Source organism: Poecile atricapillus, chromosome 4 (assembly GCF_030490865.1).
Source record: "Poecile atricapillus isolate bPoeAtr1 chromosome 4, bPoeAtr1.hap1, whole genome shotgun sequence".
Classification (NCBI taxonomy): domain Eukaryota; kingdom Metazoa; phylum Chordata; class Aves; order Passeriformes; family Paridae; genus Poecile; species Poecile atricapillus.
Window position 1 is genome coordinate 68,019,478 of NC_081252.1, and position 10,025 is coordinate 68,029,502.

At 40.3% G+C, this 10,025-nt stretch overlaps 1 protein-coding gene across 3 annotated transcripts; it reads left to right on the forward strand.

Annotated features, from left to right (window-relative positions):
- Positions 1-1,036: 1,036 nt before the first annotated feature.
- On the forward strand, positions 1,037-9,774 carry HAUS3 (HAUS augmin like complex subunit 3). Of its 3 annotated transcripts, XM_058838766.1 has the most exons (6): positions 1,082-1,173; positions 2,304-2,354; positions 2,782-3,816; positions 4,861-5,297; positions 6,925-7,153; positions 8,443-9,774. In XM_058838766.1, the coding sequence occupies exons 3-6, from the start codon at positions 2,902-2,904 to the stop codon at positions 8,707-8,709; spliced, it is 1,848 nt and encodes a 615-aa protein (XP_058694749.1). In that variant the 5' UTR covers positions 1,082-1,173; positions 2,304-2,354; positions 2,782-2,901; the 3' UTR covers positions 8,710-9,774. The 3 variants fall into 3 exon arrangements, with proteins under 3 accessions (XP_058694747.1, XP_058694749.1, XP_058694748.1); XM_058838764.1 differs by lacking the exon at positions 2,304-2,354 and having other exon boundaries at positions 1,037-1,173; XM_058838765.1 differs by having other exon boundaries at positions 1,090-1,173; positions 2,304-3,816.
- The last annotated feature ends 251 nt before the right edge of the window (positions 9,775-10,025 follow it).

The following is a 10,025-nucleotide window of genomic DNA, read 5'->3' on the forward strand; positions in this document are numbered from 1 at the left end:
GCATTGTAAGGAAGGCATTGGAAATGACGATTCTGTAGAAAACCTTGGTAGACCCATGCCCTGAGGATTCTGTGCAGTCTCATCTGCACCCTGAGCAAGGCACAGCGATGCTGTAAAAGGTTCAGAGGAAGATGTTGGGAACAATGTGGGGAATGGAGCACCAGCTCTACAGAGGCTAAATTTTAGGACTCTTCAAACTAGAGGACAAAGCTGAAGGAAAATGCTGTGATAGTTTGTAAATTGCCATGAATACCATGGGTAAGGTACATGCAGAGGTAGCAGTGACCAGATCCTGAAAGGCTAATGCCAGGAATCATTTGATGGGTTTTAGAGCTACGAAACAATTAGGGAAGTGCCTTTTCAGGCAGCATTTAATGACATTCTGGGATGTTGCCTTGTGAAGTTACGTGTTTAAAAAGGCACCAAGCAAATCCAGGGACATAAAGCCCATGAATTACTTGAAGGACTAAGCAGGATGAAAACCACCAACACAGCAACATCGGGTACGGATGGCGAAGTGCCCGCCGCTAGCCACGTCTGGGCTTCAAGGAAGCCGGTGGGCACAGCAGTCAAAGCTGAGCGACATCAATTACGATCAGGTCTGCCCCATCCTCCTCCTCCCGTGCGCAGGGCAGGGGAACCGGGGAGCAAAGGCCGCGGAGAGTTGAAGGTCCAGGCCTGAGAGGCCTGACAGGCCTGAGGGGACGGGACGAAGACATCGGGACCCAGGCGACCGCCCTGAGGGGAAGCGCGGCCAGCCGTGGGAGCCCCGCCCACATGACGTCACCGGTCAGCGGGCCGGGCTCGAGACGGAGCCCTGCGCGCGTGCGCGGGGCCCCCGTGGGCGGAGCGGGCGCGTGCGCAAGCGCGGTGGGCGGAGCAGGGCGGGGACACGGCGCGCGCGGCGGGCGGTTCGAGCTGTGGGCGCTTCCCGAGCCTTCCCTGAACCTCCCCTCAGCTTTCCCTGAGTCTTCTTTCACCCCTCCCTCGGTCTTCCCGCCACCGCCCCTTACCCCCCCTGAGCCTCCTTTCAGCCCTCCCTTAACCTCTCCTCCGCCTTCTCGCCGCTTTCCCTCAGCCCTCTCTGAGGCTTCCTTCAGCCTTCCCGCCATTTTCCGCCTCGCTCCCCTCCCCTTCCCTCGAGCCGCCGCTGCGGCAGAGCAGAGCATTGGGGTGAGTATGGAGCTGTGCTGCGGGCTCGGGACTCGCTCCCTGCGGGACGGGATCAGCCGCCACCGCGTCCCCGCTCCCCTCCGACCTCTCGTTCCGGCCAGAATCCCTGTGTGGCTGGAGGCAGCGGCTGCCCCGGGGGGCGGGACGTGGCCCTTGAGGGCCGCGCTTGTGCGGCCCGGGCGGGGACGGGCACCGCGGGTGCTCCCTCAGGGCTCCGGAGTTGTTGTTTGTGGTGTTTGATGGCAGTGGCCGTGGTGGCCCGCCGTGCCCGAGCACAGGGCTGTGTGGGCGCCCATTATTTCACGGAATCACAGAATCGATAAGGTTTGAAGGGACGTTTGGAGACCGTCCAGTCCAACCCCCCTGCAGGATCACCTGGAGCAGGTTACCCAGGAGCGCGTCCACGTTGTTTTGGAATGTCTCGAGAGAGGGAGATTTCACGACCTCTCCGGGCAGCCTGTTCCAGTCCCCTGCCACCCTCAACTGAGAGGAATGACGGACGTAAAGTTCTTCCTCGTGTTAAGGTCAAACTTCTTGTGTTTTAAGTTTATTGCCATTACTCCTTGTCAGTGGGCACCACTGAAAAGAATGCGGCAGCCGCTTCTTGGGACCCATATTTATATATTTTGAGGACTTCCCTTTTAAGCATGGAGGGCAGAGGACGCTTGGAGCGCTGCCCTGTGACACGAAACTCGCGCAACATTCTGTGTCATCTGCAGTCTCTGAGCTAAATCAGACACATGGGGTACTTTAGAGGAATGGCTTGTTCAATGCTCCAGGCTGACTGGCAGAACGGGGTTCTCTGGTGAAATGCATGTTTTAGAAACAAAGTATTAAGTAATATCAAACTAAAAAAAGTCCCTATTATCAGAGTATTGCAGACAAGGCCTCCTGACTGTTGATTAGTTATCCTATATCCTTCGCTGTCTGTTACATGTGCCTTAGGATCCCAAAGCTGATTATTTGTCTGCTAGGAAACAAAAAAGCCTCAAACTGCCTCTTCTAAGTTGTGACCATTTTCACAAGAGTATTTTTACACTGATCTTAATTTTAATTTTTTTTCGATCAAAAAACCTGCAGTTTTCTGTTGAGGTAGTCATATGTTAAAGTATTTATTGTTCCATTTTCAGAGGAAACTTTAAAACAGAGGTTTAGAAGACAAGATTCTGCTTGCTGTTGAGGTAAAAAAAACTCTTGTAGCCAAGATCTTGAAGTGCAGTGTAACATCACTATAGTTTTGTTTTTAGAACAGACTGAAATCCCTGATCATTTCCGAAGAGTTAAAATAATTATGGGTGTTTTTTTAAAAGAATGTGCAGAAAACTGTGTAAGTAAAATCACTTTTGGAGGACAATGAATTGCTCAATATTAACACCTGTTGCTTTTAAATTAATGATACTGTTTTCATAATAAGTTAATGTGGATTAAGGCAAAACAAGTGCTTGCAATGATATGGGATATAATTGATATGTCCTGATTTGATCAACAAAATATATTAAGATATCTGAAATTAAAATTGGTTTCTAGTCTTGAATAGCCACTTTAATCCAAAACAGCATTCCAGGTTTCTTTTTTTTTGTGATCTGACACTTCCTTTTTCCTGTACAGACTCTTTTTATTAAAATACTGAATATTCATTATAAATGGCAAAAAAAATAAAGCTGGAATAATACCCCAGATTTTTTCCATGTATTTGGATTTTTTTCTGCTTACAAAAATATTTTCGTCATGAGCTGTGGAAAGGATTTTGTGGAAACTCTTAAAAAAATTGGATATCCAAAGGCTGATGAGCTTAATGGAGAAGATTTTGACTGGATGTTTGAGTCTTCAGAAGACAAATCATTTTTGGAGTGGTTTTGTGGAAACATAAATGAGCAGCATGTGCTATCTGAAGAAGAACAGCAAGATTATCAAAATCTTCTTGAGTGTGGTAAGCCTGTTTTGGAAGGAAATGCACTGGATGAAGTCCTTAAAACCTTGGAGCCCATGGGTTCAATGAACAGTAGCCAAGAGGAGGACAGGGAAGAAGTGAAGAAATTAGAGGATGAACTTCAAACTCTTGAGAAGCTAAAAAACCTTCAAATTCATCGGCATAATAAGCTTCAACTGTTGGTTACTAGAAACAGCCACGTGTTGCAAACATTCCAAAGCAAAGAGGAAGAAGCACGTAAGAGTTGGAAAGAAGGTCTGGAAATATTTACTGCAGCAAATAATAAGCTTGACAATGAACTGCAGTCTCTTATAGCTGCAGTGAAGAAATTTGCCTCTTTCTTCACTGCTTCAGATTCAGAACAAGGGTCGGATACACATCCAGTGTTTTTTTCCCAACTTCCTTTGGATAAATATTTGTCTGTGGAAGAACAAAGCACTGCAGCAGTTGCATCACACATAAAAAAGCATTTTTGTAAAGGTATGTCTGAATGTGCTGAAAATTCACGTGAAGGCAGCTTTCAGCTTGAAGATTTAATCAAGCAAGTCCCTTTAGATGAGGCTGATGAAGTTTGTGAAGAGAGGCAAGAGATAGCCAGACTCCAGGCAGCGTATATTTGTGGTCAGAACCAGCTAATTCAGCTGCGAGCTGAAGAGGAGGGCATGAATTCAGCTATCAAGTGTGCGGAGAGCCTGCTGCAATCCTCGGACAAGGTAAGGTACAAAAGGTGATGGAAGGTACTGGAGTTTTAAACAGACAAGTTCCATTTGATCTAGTAAAAGGAGTTGCTGAGTTATTGTTATTTCAAATATTTTTATGTAGTGCAGTTGCACTTTGAAGAAGTTTTAGTCTTACTTACAAAACTACTTTTGTGAAATATCTTCAGTCTCCATGGTTAGGAATTCTTCAGTGTGCTACAGTTCCTTTAATTCTGCATTTCCAGTATTACTACCTTTAAAATCTTAGAATTTATGGTACCTTTCTAGTTTAGTTTAACTTTGAATTTTCAAATTAGAACTGGTTCTTTGTAGAATAAACATAATCTTAGCTTTGGTTGCAATTCTGTGGTATCAAGGAGCCAAAATGATAAATGTATTTCTGTTTATATTGCGTAGCATAAGCTTAAAAAGTTTCTGTTCACTGATTCTGGAAACTCAAGTATTTGTACCAAATAAATGAATCTGATAGTTGAAGCCCCAGAAGTCTCTCAACAAGTGAGTGACAGGCAAATGTGGCTAGTGGAATTTGTGAGGAAATCATAATGAAAGGAAAGGTATTTGCTTATGCCAGTCATGGAATAACTTGAGGCATCATGTCAGTTTGTATATTTTCATTTTTGGATGATTAGTATATAGGACTTGATTGATTAAGGTAATTTGAAAAAGATTGATTCTGCCAGCAGTGTTGATCATCCAACTGAATATAAAAAATTATGTTTGCTTGTGAGATTTCAGTTAGACATACTTGAAATAGGTGCTTGGTAACATGTAGCTCTTTTATTTTGAACACAATAAACTGTTTCCTGACCCTGTGATAGAATGAAATTATTTTTTTACTGAAATATATCTGCTATCTACTTTGTTCATCTCTATTTGCATTATTTTGTAAAATTCTGTAAAACTACTTGTAGGGTTTTTAATTTAATTTTGGAGCTAAATGTAACACAAATACATGAATGTTATATGAACTGAAGAAATGTTTGGGTGGTGGCTTGGTGGGAGCCATGAAGAAATTCACAAGTATTTTGTTTTATGCAGGATTTTGGACAACAGGAAAATATTGATGCTAAAATATCTAGTTTAAATGCTGAAATTTCAGCAATTAAGCAAGATATAGCTCAGATAAATAATGAAGAGCTGCTTCCCCTTCTTAAGAAGAATGCACAACTTTTGACTGCACCAGTGGTGAAAGAATATTTAGATCACCAAATTGCTCGGCAGGACTATTATGCTGCAATTCAAGAAAAAATAGGCAGGCATTTGATAAGACAGAAAACCTCATTTGAACTTATTCAGCTGGCCTGTGAAATGGAGATGAGGAAACACCAGGAGATCAGCTGCCAACTTGAGAATTTGGTAGACTCTCTGAAACAAAGCACTGATGAGTTGCAGCAGAGACTACAGGTGATAGCTGAACGAACTGAACAGGCAAAGCCAAGGAGCACTATTACTTCAGAGGATGGTTTCTCTTGCAGGTAAGTATTATATTCAGTGTTGAACTTGTATTTCCTTTGGAATAATATTGGGGACATGAAGGCTCAGGCAAGATAAGCCTTGCCTGCTTCCAAGTTCTTGTTTACTTGCTGTAGCTAGTTAGAATTTTGAATTTTCAAGAGCTGAAGCATTCAAGATATGAAACTTGTTTCTTCCTTGTCCTTTGAAATTCTCTTTAGGTTTGCCTGAGGAAAAACTGTTCAATTATCAGTCTTAGTAATATTGCTGAAGCATTCCTAATTAGTATCTGTAACATGAAGAATGTTTGAACCCAAGCTTGTTTTATCTAGCACCTCCTGGTACTCTAGAGGCATAGATGTTAATAGCACTGATTTCCCAGGTTGTATGCACGGCCTCATCGGCTGAGCCGGCAAAAACCCCCCGTGTGGTAGGAGAGAGGAATGATTCCTTCGGGCTGTGGAATATGTTTAGTTCATTTTTGCTGCTTGATTTGCCATCTGGTTTGAGTGTCCTGGCACCCATGTAGGAGTCTGGTTTTTCACCATCTAAATAATTAAGTCTCCTTAAAGTTCGGGTGATAAAGTTAAGGATGTGTGCTGTGCTGCTCTTCCATCAAGACTAGATCTTTTAATGAGATATTGTGAGAATTGTATAATTATAGGTGTGTTACTGTCAGACTTTTCCTCCTTCTTTAGAATGGTGCTTTAAGTGTTTGGTTTTTTAATAATTGATAAGTGATAACTGAGTATGGTTTGTCACAGTGAATGACTGGAAGAATTAGAATTAATTTTACTCTATTGTGTGTTTGTGTCAGCTTGTTACATTTTTGTTCAGGCTTATTATGTAGTCTGCAAATCACTGAATGTTTCTGGCTTTTTTTTTTTTTTTTAGAAGAAGGGAAGGGAAGTTGAAAGAATTAAAAATCTTACAGGGTTTGTAAACAGAAGACACTTGAAGGACCTTCAGTTATTTCTGAAATACAGCTCTTGCTCTTAATAAAGCCAGTCTGATTTTGTATTAGGGAGAAGCTCCTGAAGATTTTGTTATGCAGAGGTGGAAGTAACATTTGGACTATGTAATGTTGTCTGTAATTGTATTAGGCCCATTCCTGATACAGTGTAAGGGTACAGTTTGCTATAGTGTGTAATGCTGTCTTTTACATGACTTGTAACTAACTGGAGAATTTCTTACCAGAGTCTTCATAGATAGAAAACAGGAAATACTTCAGTGAGCTTGAAAATGTTACAACGATTGTTCTTATTTCTCATCGACTGTTGAAGTCTGCTTTCATTCAGCACATAAAAAAAAATTCTTATTTTGCAGTCCTTGAAGTATTAGGAAATAGTTGGCAAAAGCAGACTGTCAACTTCTATTTGCATTCATGATCTACTTACTGTTACTTTAGTATTTCATTGCTGCTAATTTGATACTGAAATATTTCAGATTCCTATTAATCACTACTATGTATAGATATATAGATGGAATCCTGAAATCAGTGGGAGATACAGCAGTGTTGTAAAAGTGCCTTTAGCAGCACTTACCTTACTTGTCCTCTGACTTTTCAACACAGACATGTTGTCTTAACTGATGATGATAGAGTGCTTAGGAAAGTTAAAATATTTGTGTGTCTAACTTCACTTGTTACAGGCTGTATCAACTCCTGGAAGGAGGAAGTAAAAAGCAACAGTTGTTTAAAACATACAAAAGCCTGGAGCAGATGGCTCAAAAGTTAAAGCAGGACTGTGCTACAGTACAAGATCAGCTGGCAGCATCTGCTCAAGAGCAGTCTCTCCTTTTGTCCAACCTAGAAAGGGATGTGGATGCCCTTCATGGTGCTCTCTATTGTGGAACAAATCAGATACAGCTCCGGAGTCCGGTAGGCCCTGAATGATTTTTTTCAAATTGCTACATTTTGTGTCATGTTCTTTTACTGATAAAAGTATAGTGTGAAGGCTCTAGACATGCAAACTGTCCCCACTTATCAGCAACAAATTTATTAATGATAATGGATGCTGAACATTTACATTGTTCTTGGCAAATGTTGGATTTTTCTAAATGCTGGCAGGTAATTTTTTTTGTTTCTGAACAAAGTGTTGCATCTAACTGAATTTCTTTCAAGGGCATGTGCAGTCCTTTATTCTGGTAAGCTTGTGATGCGGGAGATCCTTTGTCTGGATAGGGTGTCACTGGAAAACTCCTTTAAGTTGCTCTTCATTTCATACGGACTTTCTCCTTTGTTACCTCTAAGACCCCAGTAGTAGAGTTTCACCCCTTAAAAGCCTGGCCATGGGTGGGTCATTCAGACAAACTAACAGAGTTTTGAAGGACAGTTGTAGTAGGACAATCCTGCTACACCAGGTCTCAGGTGTTATGTTTAAAACATCTTTTAAATGGGAACAGGATTTGTTAAATGCACCTTGTTATGGTTTATAAATCATTGTAGATACCTCAAAAATGCATCAAGGGGAATCTTCTGTTATATAATACTTTCTTGGTTAATTACATAAAAATATATTTAACATTTGTCAAATGAGTTTGCAACATATAGAACAGTTTTAATTTAAAAATGAGACTGTAATTGGAACAGTATGTGTTCAGGGATTGCACATATTTAAATCAAATACCTTACTATTGATTTAAGTTACTTCTTAAAATACGACATCTTGTTCTACTGTTACTGTTTCTCAAAAAAAGAGAAGTAATTCCTTTAATAAGGGAACAATGTGCAAGTAGATGATTAATCTGCTTATACTGAGCTATCATAAGAATGCCAGTTGTGAAACTTGTAGCTGGTATTTAATGATTTAATTGTAAGATTGATTTAACTTTTTTGCTGTGCTTTTTTTTGTTTGTTCCCTTTTAAGATTTGAGAAAATGTCATTCACTCATTTCTCTAGGTCAGGTGCAGATTTGTATGGTCTTAACTGATCTGGTCAACAAGTAAATTACACTTGCATACTACGATATGAGTTCTGTTACATGGAGCTCAAAAGTTGCATCAATTGAATGGAATCCCTTATTATTCTTGTTTCTGGTTTTTTTTGTGATTACTTTTTTGGTTACAAACAAGTGACTTCCTAAAGCAAAAAACCTTTTCTATTTCTAGTTCAACTAGGGTATTAACAATAGAAAAGTAATAATTTTTTGTCTTTTATTTTTTGTTAGGAACTTACGGAGCAGTTTCACCAGCTGAAAGTGGATTTAGGTGAACTAAATCATCTCCTTAAGGATCTGGTTGCTGATCTGAAGTCAAAGAGAAGCTTTTTAGAGTCCAATAGGCTGCAGCAGATGGAAAGAGACTTGTATGTGTATTTTTTCAAAGATGAAGAGCACTTGAAAGAGATGGTGGAGAAGCTTGAGCAGCAGTCTCAGGCTAAAGCCAGTGGTCTGGAAGACAAGAATTTCACAACCAGTGGAGTTCTTAATGGCTAAAAACAGCAGTGTACTCTTAAGAAAGGAAATATTAATGTAAACTGTGTATAACTTTAAGGAGTAATAAGCATTAGCTTAACAAGGCTGACACTTACCTGTCACTGCAGTGAATCTTAACTGCCACTGTTACCAGCTGGGATTGTGTGCTGCTTTATGGCTTCTGCCTGCTGAATTCAATCTTAGTTTTATCAGAACTCTTGGATATGAAGTAATTGTTGGTTATTTGAAAGAAGTATGTTCAGGCTGCTCTTCTGCTGGCCTGTGTGTTTACTTCTGCTGCACACAGCATAGTAGCATCAATAGGAATGTGTCATACCCTTGAGTTAAGTCTTATTGCATGCTAAGAACTTTTGATTGAACTGCAAAATAAATGTGGAGAAGGCATTCCAGATTTTGGAACAAGGCTTCAATGTGCTCATAGTGAAGAGGAGAGTTCTCAAAGGCAGCAGATATTACATGATTGTTTCTCTTACAGTTCTTCTAGGAAGACTTGGTTTTGTTAGAAATGTGTTGGAATATGTACCAGAATGTTTTAACTACCAAGACCATCTGTTTTAAGACCATTCTAATATCTCTTAATTTAACTTATAATCTACCTTCTCCATTGAAACCAGGCTATGCTTATACTGGGCTTGTCAATGAATGAGAATTTTAAATTTCTCTTTTGTACTTCTGAGTTTGCCTTATAATTTATAATGATAGGCATTTCAACTCAGAGCACTGATGCTTTCATGCTTGTGCTTTCATGTGCACTGTTAGCCTGTTTATCAAATTTTTATATAGCTTCCTAATTTACCAATGGAACTAAATAGGCTTTTATAGTACGATAACTTCCAGTCTTTTATATTTTGATGGGATCAGGTGTGCTTGCTTTCAAGCACTGTACATATTGATGAAGGTTAATATATTAGTTGAAATTCAGTAACAGTAGTCTTAAAACTATTTTGATGGCAGACTTTTAACTTCTATGTACTTATAACTTATTTTTTTTTACCTTACTGGTCAGGTGTCTTTATGTCTGGATTTAATGCTGCTTTACTCTTTGTGTTTATTATTAAATGCCAAACTCTATCAATTCAGTTCAGTGTGGTTAATATTTATGGTGAATCTGTGTGGGTTTTTCTAGGCCTGTTCTCAGGCATGGTGTCTTGTTTATTTTTAAGTCTGATGGGTTCTCATTTTGTTCTGCTTCTGGGGCTGCTGCTTCCCAGCCTGAGAAGTCAGGGAGCACTTTAACCCTGTGTAGGAAAGAAGTGTTGCTCTCACTCACAGAAGTTAGGAAGAGTTGAGTGTGGGGAAGGATTGTACTTCTGACT